This window comes from Pelodiscus sinensis, chromosome 3 (genome assembly GCF_052426305.1).
Source record: "Pelodiscus sinensis isolate ZL-2025 chromosome 3, ASM5242630v1, whole genome shotgun sequence".
NCBI lineage: Eukaryota > Metazoa > Chordata > Testudines > Trionychidae > Pelodiscus > Pelodiscus sinensis.
The window spans coordinates 136222794-136246412 of NC_143054.1; the positions used below are offsets into that span (position 1 = coordinate 136222794).

Sequence of the window (23619 nt, forward strand, 5' to 3'; positions counted from 1 at the left end):
ATGTTTGCTATTCATGACTGCGCGCACACACAAAAACAATTAACATACACTCTTATTACATTATGAAATCTAAGAGAACATTGGGATCTACATAGAGCTAGGACCTAGCAGGTTAGTGAATTACAAACAGCTGCATTTTGGCAAAACTCTGCCTCATGGCTTCATAAAACTTTTGGTAACCTCAACTGATGCATCTAATGGAGCCAACCCATTTCACAAGTGAAAGTATCACTATTGTCTGTATTTAAGATAACCCATAGTTACAAGTAATTAATAATTCCAACACAATGCCAAGTATCAGAGGAAGACGATTACCTCCAGCAAACTTCCCACGAAGTACAGATTCTAGTATTATCTCATCTTCTCCAAGAGCCTGAACAGTTACTTCTGGAAACCGCAGAAGACTGCTTGTTAACTGAGCTGTTAGGTCTCGCATACTTCACTGTAAATAAAGAAATACATTAAATAAATGTACTTAGCACATAACAAATCTGACATTTTGTGAAAGTTTGTCAATTAATACAACACTGCAGATTATTCACAGTTCCTTCCTTCATATCCAAAGGCATCAAAATATTTCTCTCTATAACTTCCTCAAACACCTATGAACAAGTATACAGTAACAATTTAAATGGCCCATTTTTGTAAATTTTGGCAACTAATTTAAACCACCACTTTTGGATAAAAACAAGACACACACAGATTGATTTTGAAACACTTTCTTTTCTCCAGAAGTTGGAATATTCATCTGATAATAAAAAAATATCAGAAAGAATTGTTCAAATTTTTATTAAAAAAACACACAGTGAATTCCTCCTCTGTCTCCTCACTCACTGCTGAGTGCTTTTGATCTTGAGGTTTAAACACAAACAAAAACTTTAGTGCTATAAAACCATTTGTCTCTGGCAAAATGAGCGGCTCAGTGTATATTTCAGTTTCTCAGCAACTCACTCTTGTATATTCAGGCGAAACAATCAGTACAATTGGTGACCTCACAGAGCAGTGTGCAGAATTTCTTGCCTTCAGATGCCTGTGAGGTCATCAATAACCTGAAGGGCAACAGAACTAATGCCAAGCCCTGTCAGGTAAAGTAATGAGGAAGTACTGAAGTCAATCTACTTACTTGTAAGTAAAATAGTAATTGTTAATTAAAACAATCTTTCTTCAAAGATATTTCAATTCACCATTAAGCATTTGGTTCCCCATCTTAACTTTGTAGTTTATTTTTGGCAATTACTATTCCTCGTGTTAGAGCACAAGAAATAATGACCTTCAACATTCTCCTGTGTTCATGGACTTTTGACAGTTAGCCCACCAAGTCTTCCTGAAATTCCACCATGTAGATTTCAAGTTTTTCACAAAACAAATCACCCAACTGATTATCAACTGGGTCAACAAGCAAGATACTGTGCAGAGGTTGTTTTTTCATTACAAATCTGTGGTTCTATTATACATCTATTCTTGGAGATACCTCCTTATCACTAAACTGATTTGAAGAAATAATACAATAAATTTCAGACTGTATCTAATAGAAAAGAAATAGTCATCTACAAACTGTTAGGATAATAAAAAACCACAAAATACTCCTATTTTAGGATGTTGTTAATAAAGGGCTTGGTATTTTAGAACCCACAACTTTCCAGGAGCTCTTCCTTTTGACTCCTTTCTTTGTATTCTGATACACCAGACAAGAATATTTTTAATGACAGAATAAAACTCAGACCAGTAGTAAATAAATAAATATACACAAATACGCATGTGCACACTTTAAAAGAGCCAATTTCACAAAGCTGGAAACCAATCTGAATCAAATCAGTTAGGAAAAAGAATTTAAACAAAAAATGTGAATGTCAATGGGGAACTATTTTAGAATAGTGTACTAATCCCACAATTCCACAATCAAGAAAGAAGGCCTGTAGCCAGACAGACACCCCTTCTCCCCCCCATCACATCCATCTTATTTGCCTGAGGTTCCTGAAGCATACAGGACAGAGAAGGAGCAATAAAAAAAGCATAGTCTATGCTGGCTCATCTGATCCTGAGAAGCTGAAAAAACAGATATGTGGAGAGAGAGCGATTAAGTCAGTAAGCTGGCCTTGAGGCTGTGAGAACGGCCCCGGCTGGCACCCATGTTGATTCGAACTCTCACACAGTCCCTGGAAGAAGAATTTCCCACTGAGAAAAGAATCCCCAGTAATTCCAGTTTAGTTATCTCTCTTAGAAGTGTAAATTAAGTTCACAACTCCCTTGTAAGAACTGGTCTCACAAAAGACAGACCAGCCCCATTTGGCATGACAGACAAGAAAGAGAAATACGTGACCCCATGGGTATATAAGATAGGTCCAGCACACACTCACTTTGAGTGTCATTCTACCCTCTACCTGCTGGTTGGGTTAGGTGTTTGACCTCCCGAGGTTCTATGGGGATGCCCACCTCGTATTTTCGTCTTTCCTAGGAATTGAGGGACCGGCCCTGGCCTGACATGCTGGAGTCGAGAGGCACAGAAGGGGGTAAAAATTGTACCTGGATGTGGTCCTCTGTCTTAAGTGTACACATAGAAAGAGTAAGCTGTTACTTGGTACCATTATTTCTATTTTTCTATCTTTATCTTCTTTGTAACCATTTTTAAGATCTATATTTTGCTAGCAGTTAAGAAATAGAACAATAGTCATTGCAACCATATGATTTATAAGCTTCCTCAAATAAACCTGTAACTGTTTAAGTTTTAACCTGACTCCTTCAGTTGCTGTAATAGAACCAAGGACAATTTAAAAGAACTTCAGCCGGTCATAAAGGGACAGACATAGGGAGAGCTTGGGCGTTTGGATCTGTGTCACTCCCAGGTGACAAGATCCGTTGGGGCACCTTTTCAGCCTTTCCTAGGCTGCCTTCTGCGAAGGAACCCCTGTGTTCTAGCAGCTAAAATCTAAGGTGTAATAAGCTCTTCCTATATAACAGGGCATCTGTTGGCCTGCTGGCCACCCTCTGCGATGGGACCCCGGTCCTAGCAGTAAAGACACGGACGTTAAACCTTTTCTCGGAAACATACACACACACACTGCCCTGACCGTCGGCTGACAAGGCCTTCCTGGTTAAAAAGCCAAACTAGCTTAGAGAGAAAGTAAAAGCAGATATAAAAAATTATTATACAAAAGGAAGTTGATAGTAATGAATATAAATCAGAGGCTAGAAAATGAAGAAAATTGATAAGGCAACCCAAAGAACAAATCTACAGCCAGCAGAGTTAAGGTCAATGAAAAGGAATTTTTTATTTCTACCAAGAACAAAAAGAATCCCAATAATGATATTGGTCCATTACAAGAGAGAAACAATAGAACTGTCAACAATAACGCAAAAAATGCAAACGTCTTATATTGAACATAAGAAGAACATAAGCTTTGCCAACAGGAGCAGCAAACAGGGAGTTTTAAGAGGGACTTCTCCAGGTAAAGGAGGAGCAAATACGGGACCTTTGAGGTAAGTGGCTGTCTGTAGTGTGTGTTTGGGGGTTACTTGCTGTGTGCTGAGCTTGTGTCTGTCTGTCTGAAGGAGTGTGTGCTGTGGCCAGCAGTTGGAAGCTGTGAGCTTCTAAAAGGTTTGAAATCTAGAAGCCTCCGTTAATGGGCTAAGCCTTAGTCAGGAGGTGAGGGTATCAGGAAGGCTTTATAAAGCAGTGAGTCAGCGACCAGGGGCAGCAAAGAGGGTGTTTGGAAGGGGAGTAGGAAGGGGCCAAGGTACACTTGCCATTCTTTATAGTTTAGTTTAAAGGCTTTATAGTTTAGTTTAAAAGGTTTTAATCAAAACTTCCTGATTTAACTAGAAACCCTATCAATAACCTAGGTAGCTGTAGGAGAGAATGCAGGAAGAAGCCCAGCAACAGAGTGGAGGCTATCCAGTTTATTGCTCTCAGTGTAGCATGTATGATTACCTGCCCTATGGGCAGGTGGTGTGTGTGTGCATTCGGTGCAAGGAGCTCCTGGCCCTCAGAGACTGCGTACGGGCTTTGGAGGCCAGAATGGCTGAACAGCTGGAGCTGAGGGAGGCAGAGAGGTATGTAGATGAGGCTTTCCGGGACACTGTAGAATTGTCCCATCTCCAGTCAGACAGCCCATGCGCTGGGGGATGAAAGGCTCAGGGAAGGAGAGCAGTCAACGGGAGCAGAGGGAAACCTTTCCATAGTTGGGACCCTCCTTCCAGATGTTGGGGTATCCTCTTGCACTGAGGTTACTTCTCAGGTGGAGGGAACTCCAGTCACTAGGAAAAGGCAGTTGTTAGTCATGTGAGATTCGATATTAGAAATGTAGATAGCTGGGTTTGCGATGACCAGGAGAACCGCATGGTGATTTGCCTGCCTGGTGCAAAGGTTGTGGATCTCTCGAGGCATCTAGATAAGACTATGTGTAGTGCTGGGGAGGAGACGGTGGTCGTGGTACATGTAGGTACCAATGACATAGGGAAGGGTAGCAAATTTAGGCTGCTAGGACAGAGACTGAAATCCAGGACCTCTATGGTGGCATTCTCAGAAATCCTTCCAATTCCATGCACAGGGCCAGGTAGGCAGGCAGAGCTTCAGGGTCTCAATGCATGGATGAGACGATGGGAGGAGGGGTTTAGCTTTATAAGGAACTGGGGAAACTTTTGGGATAGGGGGAGCCTATACAGGAAGGATGGGCTCCACCTAAACCAAAGCGGATCCAGACTGCTGGGACTTAACATTAAAAAGGTTGCAGCGCAGTTTTTAAAGTAGGAGATGGGGAAAAGCTTATTGAAGCAGAGTAGTACGTGGATCGGACAGAGACGTCTCTTAGATTCTCCTCTATCAATACAGATTCTCTAGGTTTTAGTCAGGAGGAGAGGACAGAAGAGGATAAAGTATGGGCCAGATCAGACGAAAAACATTCACAAAGAATCTGACGCATCAGAAAAGGGTAGACAAATGCTAGAAGTCTAAAATATAAGTTGGGTGAACTAGAGTGCCTTATGTTAAAGGAGGATACTGATAATAGGCATCACAGAAACCTGGTGGAGTGAGGACAATCAAGGGGACACAATCATTCAAGGGTATAAAATATATCGGAAGGACAGAACAGGTCATGCTGGTGGAGGAGTGGCACTATATGTGAAAGAAAATTTAGAATCAAACAAAGTAAAAATCTTAAATGAATCAACATGTTCCATAGAATCGCTATGGATAGTAATTCCCTGATGTAATAAGAATATAACAGTAGGGCTCTATTATCGACCACCTGACCAGGAGAGTAATAGTGACTATGAAATGCTAAGGGAGATTAGAGAGGCTATCAAAATAAAGAACTCAATAATAGGTACAGTCACCTCAGGATGAGATGCAGACACAAAATTTCTTGATACCTTAAACAACTGCTTCTTGGAGCAGCTGATACAAGAACCCACAAGGGGAGAGGCAATTCTTGATTTAGTCCTGAGTTGTACGCAGGATCTGGTCCAAGAGGTAACTATAACAGGACTGCTTGGAAATAGTGACCATCATATCATAACATTTAACATTCCTGTGGTGGGAAGAACACCTCAGCAGCCCCACACTGTGGCATTTAATTTCAAAAAAGGGAACTACGCAAAAATGAGAAGGTTAGTTAAACAGAAATTAAAAGGTACAGTGACTAAAGTAAAATCCCTGCAAGCTGCATGGACACATTTCAAAGACACCATAATAGAGGCCCAACTTAAATGTATACCCCAAATTAAAAAACACAGAAGAACTAAAAAAGAGCCACCATGGCTTAACCACCATGTAGAAGAAGCAGCGAAAGATAAAGACATCTTTTAAAAAGTGAAAATCAAATCCTAGTGAGGTAAATAGAAAGGAGCATAAACACTGCCAAATTAAGTGTAAGAATGTAATAAGAAAAGCCAAAAAGGAGTCTGAAGAACAGTTAGCCAAAAACTCAAAAGGTAATAACAAAATGTTTAAGTACATCAAAAGCATGAAGCCTGCTAAACAACCAGTGCGACCCCTAGACGATCAAGATACAACAGGAACACTTAAAGACAATAAAGTAATTGCAGAGAAACTTAAAATTATTTGCTTCAGTCTTCACAGCTGAGGATGTTAGGGAGATTCCCAAACCAGACCTGTCCTTTGTAGGTGACAAACTTGAGGACTTGTCACAGACTGAACTGTTATTAGAGATTTTGGAATTACAGCAAAACTCCAGTCGTCCTGCGTCCAGTGGTCCGGCATTCCTGATAGTCCAGCACCACCTGTAACCCAGAAGTGCTCCAGGCAGCTGGACAATTGGAGCTGCTCTGCTCCGGGCTTCCCCGGGTCAGCCACTGGTCAGTTTCAGCAGCAGCTGACTTGGGGATGCCTGGGGCAGAGCAGCTGGGGGTGTTGCCGGATTGGCCCCGTAGCGCCGCCCCTCGACGCTGAGAGACCAACCCGGCAGCAGGGACCAACCCGGCAGCACCCCAGCTGCTCTGCCCCAGGCGTCCCCAAGTCAGCCGCTGCTGAAACTGACCAGCGGCTGACTCAGGGAAGCCCAGTGCAGAGCACCCCAGACCCTCATAGCCCCCCCCCCTTCCAATAGTCCAGTATATCTGATAATCTGGCATCCCCTGGGTCCTAAAGGTGCCAGATTATTGGAAGTTTACTGTAATTGATACTCTTTAATAGTAACAAGTCACCAGGACCAGATGGCATTCACCCAAGAGTTCTGAAAGAACTCAAATGTGAAATTGCGGAACTATTAACTATGGTTTGTAACCTATCCTTTAAATCAGCTTCCGTACCCAATGACTAGAAGATAGCTAACATAATGCCAATATTTAAAAAGGGCTCTAGAGGCGATCCCGGCAATTACAGACCGGTAAGTCTAACATCAGTACCGGGCAAATTAGTAGAAACAATAGTAAAGAATAAAATTGTGAGGCATGTAGAAGAACATAATTTGTTGGGCAAAAGTCAACATGGTTTCTATAAAGGGAAATCATGTCTTACTAATCTATTAAAGTTCTTTGAAGGGGTCAACAAACATGTGGATGGAGGTGAACCAGTGGATATAGTGTATTTAGATTTCCAGAAAGCCTTTGACAAGGTCCCTCACCAAAGGCTCTTACGTAAATTAAGTTGTCATAGGATAAGAGGGAAGATCCTTTCATGGACTGAGAACTGGTTAAAAGACAGGAAACAAAGGGTAGGAATAAATGGTAAATTTTCAGAATAGAGAGGGGTAATTAGTGGTGTTCCCCAAGGGTCAGTCCTAGGACCAAATGCTATTCAACTTATTCATAAATGATCTGGAGAAAGGGGTAAGCAGTGAGGTGGCAAAGTTTGCAGACGATACTAAACTGCTCAAGGTAGTTAAGACCAAAGCAGACTGTGAAGAACTTCAAAAAGATCTCATCAAACTAAATGACTGGACAACAAAATGGCAAATTAAATTTCATGTGGATAAATGTAAAGTAATGCACATTGGAAAAAATAACCCCAACTATACATATAATATGATGGGGGCTAATTTAGCTACAACTAATCAGGAAAGAGATCTTGGAGTCATCGTGGATAGTTCTCTGAAGATGTCCACGCAGTGTGAAGCGGCAGTCAAAAAAGCAAACAGGATGTTAGGAATCATTAAAAAAGTGATAAGAGAATAAGATGGAGAATATCTTATTGCCCTTATATAAATTCATGGTATGCCCACATCTTGAATACTGCCTACAGATGTGGTCTCCTCATCTCAAAAAAGATATACTGGCATTAGAAAAGATTCAGAGAAGGGCAACTAAAATGATTAGGGGTTTGGAACGGATCCCATATGAGGAGAGATTAAAGAGACTGGGACTTATCAGCTTGGAAAAGAGGAGATTAGGGGGGGGAATATGATAAAGGTATATAAAATCATGAGTGGTGTGGAGAAAGTGAATAAGGAAAAGTTATTTACTTGTTCCCATAATATAAGAACTAGGGGCCACCAAATGAAACTAATGGGCAGCAGGTTTTAAACAAACAGAAGTTCTTCACACAGCAGATAGTCAATCTGTGGAACTCCTTGCCTGAGGAGGCTAGGACTATAACAGGGTTTTAAAAAGAACTAGATACATTCATAGAGGTTAAGTCCATAAATGACTATTAGCCAGTATGGGTAAGGAATGGTGTCCTCAGCCTCTGTTTCTCAGAGGGTGGAGATGAATGGCAGGAGAGAGATCGCTTGCTCATCACCTGTTCATTTCACTCCCTCTGGGACACCTGGCATTGGCCACTGTCGGCAGACAGGGTACTGAGCTGGATGAACATTTGGTCTGACACAGTATGGCCAGTCTTACATTCAATAAATATTTGTTTTGTATTTGGAAAAAAGTCAGATGCATTTATACCATCTGATGATGATGATATATTTTCCATCCCAACAGTAACTAAGCAGGATATTTAGAAACAGCTGCTAAAAATCTCCAGCTTACTTGCATGCAAAAGTTTTAAAAAAATACTAATGAGGTGCTCTCTGGACCATTAATGTTGATTTTCAGCAAGTCTTGGAGCACCAAGCTCCATAGGACTGGACAAAAGTTAATGTTGTGCCAATATTTAAAAAGGATAATTACAGGACTGTCAGCCTGACACTGATAGAAAAAATAATGCTAATGTGATACTCAAAAAAAAAAATTGAAGCAGGGTAATAATTAATGGCAATCGAGATAAGCTTTGGTAAAATAGATCCTGGCAAACTAATGTGATTTTTTGCAAGATTATGAGTTTGGCTGAATACAGTAATAATATGAAGGCAATATATTAAACACTTCTGGTACTGCATGACATTTTGATTAACTAGAATAATACAAAATCCACACAGCACACATTAAATGGAATAAAAACTAGCTAACTGACAGGTCTGAAAATCTAACTGTGAACAGGGAATCATTATCAAGTGTGACCTAGTGTACTTCCCCAGGTATCAGCACATTTTATCAATGCCCTGAAAAAACACAAAATCATTACTTATCAAGTTTACAAGACACAAAAATTGGGGGAGTGGTTAAAAAAAAAAAAAAAAAAAAGGACAGATCACTGATATAGAGCAATCCAGATCACCTGACAAGCTAGATGCAAATAAATATGCGTTTTAATATGGCCAAATGTAGAGCAGCGTTCCACATGTGCAGTTGCTCAGGAGAGACTCAAATGCCACCTAACTGATAAGCTGAGCACCCACCGATAGGTTGTTCTTACTCGTGGCATACACTCGCACATAACTCGATGTGCATAAAAATTTATTCTGCACATAGATGGAAAAAATCCACATGGATGAAAATGATTAATGGGAACACTGAAGTAGAGTCATACTTCCAGAAACAAATAACAACAGGACATACAGGCTGGAGGCTTGATTCTCATAAGCACTGACTCAAAAGGATTTGTGAGTCATGAGCTCCCTGTGTGATACTGTGGCAAGAAAGGCTCATGTTATCCTTGGAAGTATAAACAGAGCAATAGCGAGTTAGAAGTAGGGAGATTATATTATAAAGGATGTTAAGAAGCAGGTAATTGGCTAATCATGTAGTTGATACAATTTATATTGATTACATGATTAGTTAATAAAGCAAGGTGCTCTGTCCCAGCCTGTGCTGGGTCCAGGAGCTACGCCCACTGCAGCTCTGCAGTTTAAATGTATTAGAAGCCAGGCACACAGGCAACCCAGCTCTTATTACATTTAAAATGCAGAGTCGCAGCAGGGGTCCAGCATAAGCTGACACTAAGCAATCCCAGCTTCCGCCAGCTCTTGGGGCATGTCTAAACTACATCCCTCTTCCGAAAGAGGAATGTAAATTAGACAGATCAAAATTGCAAATGAAGCTGGGATTTGAATTTCCTGTGCTTCATTTGCATAATGGCAGCCACATGGTCTTTTGAAAAGCTTTTCTGAAAGACCACGCAGCTGCCATTATGCAAATGAAGCACAGGAAATTCAAATCCCAGCTTCATCTGCAATTTCGATCTGTCTAATTTATATCCCTCTTTTGAAAGAGGGATGTAGTTTAGACATGCCCTAGGTCCGCTGTAGCTCTGCACTTTAAATGTATTAAGAGCCACCAGACTCTTACTACATTTAAAATGCAGAGCCACAGCAGGGGTAGCTCCTGAGGCTGGTACAAGCCGGAATTGAGCAGTCCCAGCTCATGCTGGGTCCGGGACCACCGCAGCTCTCCTGTTCTACCCCCGACCCTACATCCCCAACTCCCACTGGCCAATGGGAATGCAGAGTCAGTACTCAGGACAGGAGCAGCATGCAGAGCCCCATGGCACCTGGCTAGGAGCTGGAGCTCTGTGGAAGGGAGCAGAGGCACAGCAGCAGTCTTTCACCTTTGAAATGTACAAGAGTCCCACTGGGGCTCTTGTACATTTCAAAGCAGAAGGGCTGCATGAAGCCTGGGGCCAGCAGGTGACTCAGAGCTTTCCTCCCTCTCCCACTGGCCCTGGGCTCTATTTAAATATTTTAAATGAATAAGAGCCCCAGCAGGGTCTCTTGTACATTTCAAATGCAGAATGCTGCAGAGCACTTCCGCCTTTGAAATGTATCCACAGCCCAGCGAGCTCTTGCTTCATTTCAAAGCGGAAGCACTTGTATCGACTAATCAAACAATTGATGAAAATTCCATTCACTATTCAATTAGTTGATTAATCTAATTTTAACATCCCTAAGCCACAGTGGGGGTAACCCCCAGAAGCATCCAACCCTTCTGACTAATTGTGTAATCAATAAAAAGTCTATCGACTATGAGATTAGCTGATTACTCATTTCTTAACATCCCTAATCCACAATACAAGAATGATGTTGATAAGTTGAAGAGAGTTCAGAGAAGAATCATGGAACTGTTTAAAGGACTGAAAACATACTTTATAATGAAAGACTCCAAAAGTTCAATCTATTTACCTTTACTAAGAGAAGGTTAAGAGATTACTTGATCACAGTCTTTAAGTACCTACACGAGGAACAGAAATTTAGTAAGACAGTTCTTCAATTTAGCAGACAAGGTATAACGAGATCCAATGCCTGTAAACTGAAGCTACATAAATTCAGACAGGAAGTAATGTGAATTTTAAAAAAATAAACAGTGAGGGAAATTAATCATCTGAACAGCTCAAGAAGTGCTGCAATGGATTCTCTATTGGAAAATGTTAAACCATGAATGGGCATTCTAAAACATGTTCCAATTCAAAGAGGAAATAATTCACAGAAGTTCTATGGCACATATTAAAATATATGTTGTCAGGCTCAATTATCACAATGATCTCTTCAGGCTTGCCAGATCTATTAGCGTAACACTGAACCTGTAAAAGAGCCATAAAGCAGTAATGAAACCATTTAACAGGCTTGTGCTCACTAGGAATGTCAAAGGTTAACTGGTTAACAGGTGATGCTTACTGGTTCCTGTTAACCAGTGGGGGCTGAAGCAGTTCTCCACGCCAGCCACCCACCCCTCCTTTAATCAGTTAACCAGTTAAACATTATGCTTAACCAGAAAACCCATTAAAAGAAATTATACAACCCTAGTGCCATCCCTGAATTTACTGACAAAAACAGCTGTGCATTACTATGTCTACAGGACCTTAGTTTAAAATTTACTTTAAATATTTCATTAGTTTGTTGCTGAAGAGTATAAATATCACATCTCTAAAAATCCTTGTATAGGTATTTTGATGCCCAATCTGAGTATATTCAGCTTTAGCCTTAAATGTTTGGATCTTTAGACAGAGTTCTTTTAAATACGTTCTTTAAAAGACCACCCTTCCTTAAAATACACATTTTAATTTTAATTATTATAATATAAAAACTTGCTTCCAACATTTTCCCATCCTATCTATCTATCTCTACTTCCCTTTCACCCTTTTTTTAAGAGCGACCTGTCTGTAACTTTTACTAAAAAATCCGCAACAAAATCTAAGCTTTACTTATAACACTAGTAGCAAACTAACATTTTAGTGCATATAAAGTTCTTATATTATCAGTGCATGCTGGGAAAAAGATTTTAGACTGTTGAGATGCCATTTAAAGACAGAAACTGTGTGTAAACAGCCATACCATTAGAAGGAACCAGAAGTACTGTTTAAAAATAAGTTTGGCCCAAGCAGTAACCTAGCTTTCTCAGAGGGCGGGGGGGAGGAGGAAGGGATGTCTATGGCACATGCTTTATGCAATATCACAAAGAGACCCTATTTGAAAGTTGTTTAAAGAAGTCTGTGTGTCTATTGCCAGCATAAAAAAAGGGGCATAATACCAATGGCAAAAAGTGTAACAGATGCAGAGCCTGGTACCAAGAACAAAGCAACATTTTGAAAAAGCTGCTGCTAATAGGGAGAACATTGATGCCATCAGCATTTCTAAATTCTCGGATCTATTGTTTCCTGTGCCAGCAAAAAAGACACAGAATCACAACAGAGAAAGAATCCCTAATGGGATAAGATAATACTAACAGTGAGGTTTACGTCTTCATAATTTTGAAATAATGTACTGAATATTTTTATGCTATAAAAACCCTTATTTGATATAAGCAGTGGTCCCTATAATTGATTATATCCATGAATGGGATAATTTTCATTATGTGCATCAATATGTAGGTAGAGCTTGCAGGGACTGTGGGGTGACTCAGCCTTACCTGGGCAGCAGTGCTAAGACGAGCTGACTGATGCCTGCCTGTCCTAATGCATCACACAGGCCCAAAAGCGACCAGGAGGTCTGGGGCTTGAAGCTCCCTGGTGTGCCACTCTTGCCCATAAGCACCACATCCCCAACTCCCATTGGCCAATGGGAATGCAAAGTCAGTACTCAGGACAAGGGCAGCATGCAGAGACCCATGGCACCTGGCTAGGAGCTGGAGCTGGCTACTTCCCTGCCAACCCTATAATCTGGAACCTAGGTGGTGCCGGATATCAGATAGGCCGAAGGATCAGGACATATTATAAGATGTTTACACACACACACACACACACACACACACACACACACACACACACACACACACACACACACACACACACACACACACACACACACACACACACACACACACACACACACACACACACAGAGTTTTTAACCCTTTTTATTGCAGCACAAGCACTGTCCAGTGGCAGACTGACTCAGTCCCATCCGGTTTCGCTCAGTTCAGCTGCTGCCGCATGACTCTTTTTTGCTGAAGCTGACTAGGCTCTTGCCATTTTGATGACGGACTATCAGGAGCTCCGTACAATTGGATGCCGAACTGTTGGAGTTTTACTGTACAGAGCTCCTCCAGTTGCAGCAGCTCCATGCTGGGGTTGGGTTGCGCAAGGCTTAAGGAGAAGCTATGCAGCCACACAGCTTAGAGAGAACTATGCCCATAAGGCATAAAGCTTTTTAAAATATGAACATGCTACTGTTGGTGGCTTTGTTTAATTTAATTCTAACAATAAACCTAATATGCTTTGAAGACTACATTAATGTCTAGTAAGCCAGGAATACAACAAAAACATCTATAAGCAGGGCTCAACAAATAGCGTAATACACCCCAGAAGAGCCACCACAGAGCAATCTGCACATGCGCAGAACCGCGCGGCTGGCGAGCAGGGCTCGCCACCGCTCGGCAAGCCCTGTCTATAAGACACGAAAAGAAGAGTCAAGACAGCAATTTGTAAAAACAAGTCATGGTTTGAACAAGGCACCAAATGGAAATATTAGCTTGGTAATAATCAATTATAGTTTTAATACATCAAATACAAGATTGTCACTTCTATGAGGTGAAGATACAATTAAATCAATGGTTTACAAGCTATGGTCAGTGCAGATTCACAGTCCAGGTTTTTCATTGCAAAAGAAGATCCTGCAGGCCTATAAAAGCACATGGAAACAAGGAACCAGCCTACAAACACTAGAAAGAAAAGAGAAATAGGAGTTGCCCAAAGATACTTAAGCAGCTGGTGGGAGAAGAATGTGCAGAGGAGGAATAAGCCAGCCAGGGACTACATCAAGGGAGTAGTTGAAGCAAGCAACCAAGCAACAGGGAAAATGAGTTCTCAGAACAGGAGGAAGCAACAGGGAGATGCTGTGCAAGAACAAAGAAGGGGACCATACAGTAGTGAAGCACAGGAGAAGGAACAGGCCAGATGAGAGGGAAGATACACATAAGTATTAGACAGTGACTAACTTAACAAAAAAAAAAAAAAAAAAAAAAAAAAAAAAGGTCAAATGCCCATAATATGAGAAATACAAGTACTTATTAAATCCATGCCTATTTTTTCCATTAAGGTAATTGTTGTAGACTGCAAAGAGGAGAAGGGGACAAGAGACTCTGGGACATGGTTCACACCATAAATCTGAAGCGCCTATTTAACTGAATGCAGTCAGATGCAAATGTTAGTGGGTCACTAGTTAACAAATACTCATATCAATTGGAAAATGCTCTCTTACTAGAACTAGCATTTTTCTTAAAATTTTTCATTTCAAATTTTAGATACGTTCTACTCAGTTTACTTTTGGCTTCTGGCAGCTATATATGCAGTCAGTTTTACTGTTTTGTTGCACTTCCTATTGTGAGCGGCTCTGAAAGAGTTTACTATTGTGCTCTTCTGTCAATCCTGCTGGAAGATATCACCCAATGACAAGTAACAGCAAAGCTGAAAATAAAAATGCAGTAACCAGCTGAATGTACAGAGGGAATGGAGAAGGCCAGACCACAGCTAGTTTTGTGTTGCTCTGAAGATCACCCAAATGACCAGAGTTCGCCGAACCACGGCAAGCCCCGCCTGCCAGCCACGCATGCGCAGATCGTTCCGAACCCGGCTCTTCCGGGTTGCAATCTACTCGCCCGTGGCTCCATTATTTGACGAACTCTGCAAATGACCCTTCTAAAATATCAGTAGAAGAGCAAAACAACCTCTTAAATTTGGGTTGTTTTTTAAAAGGATTGTTTTAATTCCAAATACACTGTTTTAAGTTGACATTTGCAGAAGCATCAAGTTGGTATTGTTCCTTGCAGTTTAAAGCCACTGACATGAGTTATGTTGAAAGTGTATATTAAAAAAGCGAAGTATAACAAAGTGCATAGAATACAGAAAAGTAATGACATCAAATGAAAGATTATCCTAATTAGTGAGATCCATTGCATTTAAAAAAAACAGATAAAGCACCTAAAAAACAAGGACTCATTTTTGCACCTGACAACTACAAAAACATCCTGATCAACAGGCTAGTTTCTCTGACAAATGTAAGTTACTAATTTAAGAGGCCAAAACTAAACAATGGTAAAAATATAGTTACCTGGAGTTTTCTAGCAAGCGACACAGTTAAGGGCTAAGAGTCAAGTGATCAGCATCTGATGGAACTCTGTTCAAGTGAATGCTTCCAATAGCATTCCAAATATGGCTCCATTTCTATCCAAATATGGCACCTATCTTTGCCATTATCTATTTGGAAATGCTAACAGCAGTCTCACAAGGAAATCTCTCAACTCTGCAGGGCCAGATTGAAAACTGAAACTAAAAAGGCTATGTTTTTGGGAGGTGCAACGTGTAGAGGTGGTGTGGGGAATCTAAGGCCTGGCCCCAACTTGCCTGGATCTGGCCCCAGAGTCTCCAGCATTGGGAAGCCCACACCAGCATGCCAATACCCCAGACCACCCCGCTGAGGGGTTGGAGAACACAAAATCTACTAACCTGGGCCTCTCAAGGCTCTGGTGTGTGTGGGGAATGTCTTTCTCCTTCTCAGTTAGGGGTCTCAGAGAGCATTAGAGAGGATTGGGGTTTTTGTTGTTGTTTTGCTTCTCACTTGTGTGCAGCCCCCAACTGATTTTTCTGTGGGTCAATGGCCCTGACCTTACAAAGGTTCCCCACCCCTGGTGGGGAGCAAAAATCCTGGGTTCTTCTCTAGGATAGAGTTTATCCTTGACACACTATGGCTTTGTCTACAGCAGAGGCATTTAAAAGTAATTCCCACTAGTTCCAACACCAGTTCAGCTGAACTGATGAAAATTGTGAAGACAAAGCTCCAATGGTTGGCCCCACTTTTAACAGTTTATATTAAGCCTTCTTTTCAGCAGGCTAAAATTATATGTTCTACTAAAATGGTGGAACATATAGTTGTCAGAAGCTGCCAGAGCCTTGTCTGTACTAAAGCTTCCTCCAGGAAAGCTGGGGAATTTTGTAAGTTTTCTCAACATAGATATGACCTAATGGTGATGAACATGGATCTGCTCTGTAATTAATTATGAATACTGTATATTGTTAATGGTTAATAGGTAGGGGCTGGTGTAGCCTCCCACCCACTGCTGCAAAGGTGCCGCTCCAGGCTCCCCCCCATCCATCCTTGTTTAATCAATTCACTGGTTAACTAATTAAACAGGATTTCACATCCCTAATACAGTAAAACTCCATTGGTCTGGCATCCCTGATGGTCCGGCACCATCAGGAACCCGGAAGTGGTCTGGGCAGCTGGACCATTGGAGCTGCTCTGCCCCCAGCTTCCCAGATTCAGCCGTTGCTAAAGCTGACCAGTGGCTGAACTGGGGAAGCCGGGGGCAGGGCAGCTAAAGTGCTGCCGGTTACCACGTAGCACTGCTCCTCGGGGCTGTGGGACCCAACCCCGCAGCACCCCAGCTATGCCTGATTCAGCCACTGCTGAAACTGACCAGTGGCTGACTCCAGGAAGCCCGAGGCAGAGCTGCTCTGCCACGGGCTTCCTGGAGTCAGCCACTGGTCAGTTTCAGCAGCGGCTGAATCAGGACGCTTGGGGCAGAGCAGCTGGGGGGCTGCCGGGTTGGTCCCACAGCGCCAAGGTGCGGCGCTACTGGACCAACCCGGCAGCACCCCAGCTGCTCTACCCCAGGTGTCCCCAAGTCAGCCGCTGCAGATACTGATCAGCGGCTGCCTCCAGGAAGCCCAAGTCAGAGTTGCTCTGCCCCAGGCTTCCTGGAGTCAGCTCCTGATCAGTTTCAGCAGCGGCTGACTTGGGGACACCTGCAGCAGAGCAGCTGGAGTGCTGCCGGGCTGGTCCAGTAGCGCCACTCCTCGGTGCTGTGGGACCAACCCGGCAGCACCCCAGCTGCTCTGCCCCAGGTGTCCCCAAGAGCAGCTGGGGTCCTGCCAGGTTGGTCTCGCAGCGCCAAGGGGCGGTGCTACTGGACCAACCCGGCAGCACCCCAGCTGCTCTGCCCCAGGTGTCCCGCCAGGTTGGTCTCGTAGCGCCAAGGGGCGGTGCTACTGGACCAACCCAACAGCACCCCAGCTGCTCTGCCACAGGCATCCTGATTCAGCTGCTGCTGAAACTGACCAGCAGCGGCTGAAACTGACCAGCAGCGGCTGAATCGGGGATTCCTGGGGCAGAGCCGGACTATCGGAAGGGGGGTTATGAGGGGTCTGTGGTGGCATCCCCCCCCACACCACCCTAGACCCCTCATAGCCCCCTCTTCCAATAGTCCGGAATATCTGATAATCCGGCACCCCCTGGGTCCTAAAGGTGCCATATTATTGGAAGTTTACTGTATTGAGTTATTGGGACATTAGAGTAGGAGTTCACTGAGTAAATCAACAGGGTTCTCAGGAAACAAGCAGGAAATCAAAGGAACAGCTCAGGTAAAGACATCTTCAGCAAAGACCTGAGGGTTGTCACTGTACAAAGGGAAAGTCACTGGCTCGCTGACTCCACCACTCTCTGAATTCACCAAACTAGTGTGGACAAGCAGGGCCAACACATCATATCAAAACCCTGGATGGATAAAACTGATTTTCTCTAGTGGGTGGCAGTTGTTTGGGAGCTATTGAAATAGACACACTCTGAAGTACATGAAGCTAGAACTACCTGGCCTATTATTGGCAGCTTTTAGGTAACATGTGCATGTGGAACATTTTAAAAATCCTTTTTTCTCTTATGCTTTGTTCCTATAATTAAGATTCAAAAATACTTTAGTTTAAGAAGGCTATCTGGTGATTACACTCATCCTGGTTTCCAAAATCCAAAGTGAAGAACAGGAAGTGTTCAGAGGGCTGGTGGAGTCAGGGAGCCAGTCAGACCTGCTGGGTACACATGGTAAATACTGTACTATAGCCTCGGACCAAGTGTGAAAACTACAGAACTCCAACCCAGGAGAGGTAAAGACATAAAATCAGATACTTCGGGATGGGAGTTTGGGACAGCATTCAGACACATCAGATAGGCAGAGGTACAGCTAGCCCTGTAAGCATGACAGTAGAATGTTCCTGGCTACAAAAAAAACAGGCAGCCAACAGGAGAGTCTGCCACAGGACTGCCCTACTACCTGAGTAAGCCAGAACTTGAGTTTCCAGCTTCCTGCTGCTCCAAAGCAATAATTTTTGCAGCTTACACATCAACCAATTTTCCCTCATAGGACATACTTCAGGTCTAGGAATATCATGGGCTATTTTGGAGAAAGTCAATGCAACATGCCTACTGCAGAACAATTTTTTCTGGAACCTGTCAATATTTCAATGAGCCACAGAAAAAATCTGTTAAAACAATTTGAGGCACTGCAGCTCCCAACTGATGCTGATCCAGGGAGCAGGGGACATAACAGTTCATACTTAGGGAGGCAACAGTTATTACTCATCAATCTTAGGGCGGGAGTAAGGGGCGGTTAAGATATGGCTTACTAACAGTAAAAAGTATGTGTAAAACTCTAGTACATGGGGAGAAATAGGAAGAATCTGAAGAAAGGGAAATGAGAGAAAATAGCAAGTTCACTTTGGAAAACACCATCCTTCACAATTTATATTATATAAAGAAAACCATTACAAAACTATTTTTCAGTGGTATCCAGTTCTATGGCTTTTTCTTTTTAAACCAGGAAATATTTGATGAATCCTAGAGGGACATTAGGAAGAGAGGAAACTTTAAGCACAATGGCGTTCATGATCAATGAGCTGGCAATTCTGTCATATCCTCTTATAAAAAGAAATAAATAAGCTTATGATTTACTGGTGGTAGCAGTTGGAAAGCTCATCCCTGCCTGTACTCAGAACAAACCCGCCTAGGCGGGTCCCAGGAAGTTTTGAATGGTAACCTTGACATTTAGTATAGAAACTAAACATCACTCTAATAAAGCCACTGGCAAAAGAAAGCTTGCCTATAGACAAATATATGAATCATCAGACCTAATTCACTATTGCTGTTACCCATTACTTACTGAGAATCAAGAGCAAGTCTTCTCCATCCTTACAATCAGCCAACCAAGCTTCTGCATTAGCTTCAATCTCCCACCTCAGCATTTTTTTCTACCATTGCAAAACATGTGTTTAAATAACTTAATTATAGCCAGGCGGGTGAAGAAATTTTTGGGTGTAAAAAGCACGAAAATTATAAGCTCTGTAAAACTTAAAAGAAAAATTCAGTTTTCTCCAAATTTCAATCTCTGGAGTACCTCAGGGTACTCCTACCACTGGTTGAGAAACACTACATTAAACCATCCCTTCCCCTCCCTATCAGACAACCAGCCTTACTTGAATTCTCATTCCAGCCCTTGCTGCAGAGCCCAATTTTCACAGCACCTTCTGGCTTTTGTGTTAGAAAAATTATCAGACAGCAAAGGTTTAAAAGTATTTTTTCTTACTGATGGAAGTTCTGATTTTATGATTTACCTATAGCTTATGAAAAGCAGAAGTGAAATTTTGGTCTGTTTACCACCATTACAATCAGCAACTTTGTACCCTACCAATGGATACATACTCTTAAAAACCATGCACCCAACTGCAGGCATTAGAAAGTTGCACCAACTCTGTGGAGACACACGGTGTAGACCAAAAGCCAAACATGCACGGGAACATCACCAGAACAGCCCTACATTCTTGGAGGGTCTCCGATTTCACGTGCGAACCTTCCCCTCCTCGCCCACTCCCTAAAACTTCGGGTTATTTTCTCCTGTCCAAAGAGCCCCTTGGATACAGTCTGATGCGGCACACGGGGGGAAGGGGAAGCAGTGTGAGCACCAGGGAGGAGCCCAGCTCGCGCTGCTGCTGCCCCGGGGCTGCGATCCCTCGGCACCATGTGCTCTGCCCGGGCCTAAGCGCAGGCGGGGCGGCACCGAGTGACCCTCCCGCCCCCGGGCTGCACGGGGCGCGGGCTGCGGCCGCTCGCTCGCTCAGGCACCAGGCACCGCCATGTGCGGCGGCGGCTGCGCGGCCCGAGATCACTTACATAAGGAGCCGGCTCCCCCACCCCCGCCGGGCTCCCAGCGGCTGCCCCCAACCGCTCCTTGCCCGCCCTCCGGCCTGGGTCCGGCGCCCCCCCCCCCCCGGTGCGGAGCCGGCCTAGGCGAGGGGTGGCTGCGGCCCCTCCCGCTAGTACCTGCTGGGGCGGGTGTCACCGCCGCCTGCCTCCCGCCAGGCCCGTCTCCTCTCCCCCGTGCCGGTCAGGGCGGCGGCATCTCGCCGCGGCGGTTAAGGCGGTCGCCTGCCTCTCCCGGGCCTGCCAAGCTCCGCCGCACTCGGTGTCTGCGCAGCAACCCAGCCCCCCCACGCTCACCGCTGTGAAGGGAGGGGGGGAATCAGATCTCGCGAGAGCAGCCGCCGCCGCCGCCACTACCGCGGGAATTTTCAAATTCGCAACCTTTCCCCAGGCTCAAGCGGCCCTGAGGGGGAGGAGCGGGAGGGGAGTCGGAACGCAACAGGCGCAGAACTACAAGTACCAGCATGCACCGCTTCATCCATTGCCCGGGGGCGTTCCAGTCGCCCGCAAAGCTGTGCATGCCGGGAAGTGTAGTCTCTTCAGAACTACCGAGTAGCTCATCCCTTCTGTCAGGAAGGGCTGTTCTGTGGCCACCCCTACAGAAACTTGAAGCCTGTCTTCCTTCCTGTTGTATTTTTCTCCTCTTCCTCTTGCATTTCTTTTTCTTTTCCTTTCTTTTCACACCTAGTCTCTCTCTCACTGGCACAAGCATTCAGTGTCTGGCCTAGGAACACATCAGGGAGGGCTTATTTGTTCAGAAAAGCCTCTTCCAGAAACCTCTGGCAGACAACAGTTGTTGGATTTCAGTTTTTTTCTTTTTTTTCCCGTGCTTTGATGTTAACTTCCTGAACTCAGCTTGACCATATCTAAATTAGAATGAGAGCACACATACACTACCACTGTCTGCAGAATTAAAATTTTAAAATTAAATCAAATACATGCACAGCCCTTATTGTGGCCACAAAATCATTGTAATAGCAAAAGGTGGTTTCATGACGTTGCTGCTTAGCTTAGGTCCAGGAGATGACTTGGGCAACAACAGAGGCAGACACAGAGGAGGAGCCCCCTTAAAAAAAAGGAAAGGAAGGGATTGTGTAGCAAAGATCCTCCTCCCATTGCAGCCTTTAGGAGGTTAGCAATTGAAGTTAAAGTGCCTTACAGCTCCCTTCATTAAGTATCTCACTGGGCATGGTACTTCAAATGTATTAGGAACCTACTAACCATAGGATTACAACAGGATGCAGGACCCATAGTGCCCTGAAAAAGCAACTCAGAAAGAATCTCAGTACCCTCCCTTTCTTCAACAGCTAGGAACACAGGCTGGGCATGTGTTTCTCACTTCAAGCTTTTTAGTAATTTCCTATCCCTCAAGATTGACACTACTTCATTATGGAGATACTATGGCTGACATGCAAAAGAATAGGATCTCACTCCATCAGCCCCAAAGCTGACAGTGCTTACCGTCATTCAGACTCCTTTAAAGAAAATATATTATTTTCCTGATTTTAAAACATGCTGGTAATCCATTGTGCTGAAAATATGGAATGGACTAAGGTTAACATACTTCTTACATATTTTTCAAATGGCAAAGTGGTGCAGGTGGTGTCACTCAAAACAAAGCCTTTTTTATTTCTTCTTGTAGAAAGGTATTCTCACAGACATGTATTTTAAGGGAAGAAGGGGACCATTATGATGTTCCTGTCTGACCTCCTGCGTGACACAATCTAGGAAATTTTGCTCAGTAATTCCTGCATTAAGTGCATTACATCTCACTGAGTTACAGCAAATCCTTTAGAAAGACTCCACTTCTGATTTACATACTTCAAGAGATGGTGAATCCAGTCTATCCTGTTTTGGATAAAATGTTCTGGTCTTTTCCTCTTCAGGAAAGCATCATTATTTTTATAGATGTTTAAGCCCTAGATGTGTTAAACAGAGATTTATAAATGAAAAAAAAAATGTTTAAACACAAAACAGTCCCCCAAAAACTAACTATTAAAAATTCCCCCTTTTGGGTATACACACCCAGTCCAGGTTATTTTTAGATCTGACATGTCAGAAGAAGCAAATGCATCCCTGTCAGCTCTGTAATACAGGTGAGATTTTTCCATTCAAGGGGATCTTATGATCTCAACAGGGCATTGCCTATGGAACTTGCTATAGGCTCCCTTTCTTGTCATATTCTAGCTAGCAAAAGTAAGATACATTTTTGCAAATTCTGATTTAATGTTTTAAAAACTTCCGTTAATCTAACAATATGTGAGGTAAGTGCAGGAGGTTAAAATGTTAGATTTTTGCATTTTAATGTCAAAAATAGTTTTACAGACCTAACTGCAAGTTTGCTAACAACCAAAAATATTTAAATAAGACTCAGTTATAGCTAGTTCTCAAACCTGGGCTCTCCAGCAGCAAGGGCAACCTAAGCTAGTGAGTAGGCCACATCAGTGACCCTCCTTCATCTCAGCGGGCCGCAAGATTGTTGCAACCCAAATGGTCTCCCAGGATAGGGTAGTTTTGCTAACTACGCTTGCTAGAATTTGTGTGCTGATTGAACCATAGCTGTGCTTTGATTTTATGCAGAGAGAGCACATGGCTCTCACAGGGATTTTCACTTCATCTGAGGATCACCTTGGGGCTTAGATATGAGACAGGTGTCTGGACACCTGCCAGTGGCATTGTGTGCATGCTCAGAGACTGAAACTGTGGGTGACTAGCGATTTTTAGGAACCTCCAGAATTAGAGGCAGATGGCAGTTCTGCAGGGATTTGGGCACTGCTATGCTGATTTAATTCTACAACCATGTGCAGTGTAAAGTCAAGGTCAATGTAGATAATTTGATGCTAGCAGCAGAGACACCGTGTTGCTTATATTGAATGTTACTGGCTTTCAGGAGCCATCCCACAATGTCTCACACTGACAGTATAGTCAATACAAGCACTCCTGGTGAGGATGAGTACTGCTGACACAAGAAACGATAAACTAGCGATGTAATTACTGTAGTGGCTGTACACCGAAGTGAGTTAGGTCAGCTTTGTTTTTTGCCACCCAAAGAAAGAACACTTTTACAGTTTTGTGTAAAAGAGCTGTGTTTGCACTCTGTAATTAAGGTATGTCTGAATGACAGCCATCTTGTTGGTTTCTCGTGTTCCAGTGTTTTTCCATTTATATTGTTTCAGTAGGGATAATAAACTGCACATTATGTAAATGAGCACCAGGTAACTATGCCCATTATCCTCTCTAGCGTATCTTTTGTCAGTTTAAATTGAATACATTTGAATTCGCTATTATCAATTCTTGCAAGAAGAATATGGAAATCTTTGATGCTTCCTTGCATTTAACACATGTTCGCTTTTTTTGCCTTCTTTCCCCACTCCCCACCCTCTGTAAGTGTGCTTTGTGAAGAGATTTTTTACAAATAATTTTAAAGCATTTGTACCAT

The 23619-nt window shown here is 43.1% G+C and overlaps 1 protein-coding gene across 2 annotated transcripts in view; it reads right to left on the reverse strand.

Moving 5' to 3' along the window:
* Positions 1-20517, reverse strand: part of AHCTF1 (AT-hook containing transcription factor 1) — an 88985-nt gene extending 68468 nt beyond the window's left edge. The window contains exons 1-2 of one of the 2 annotated variants that reach the window (XM_075924913.2): positions 20301-20517; positions 316-442 (exon numbers count right to left, since the gene is read on the reverse strand). In XM_075924913.2, the coding sequence (XP_075781028.2) occupies positions 316-436 (121 nt within the window). In that variant the 5' untranslated portion in view covers positions 437-442; positions 20301-20517. Of the gene's footprint in view, positions 1-315; positions 443-19143; positions 19818-20300 lie in introns of those variants that run through there. The other variant, XM_075924914.2, reaches the window with a different exon arrangement.
* Between the last annotated feature and the right edge of the window lie 3102 nt (positions 20518-23619).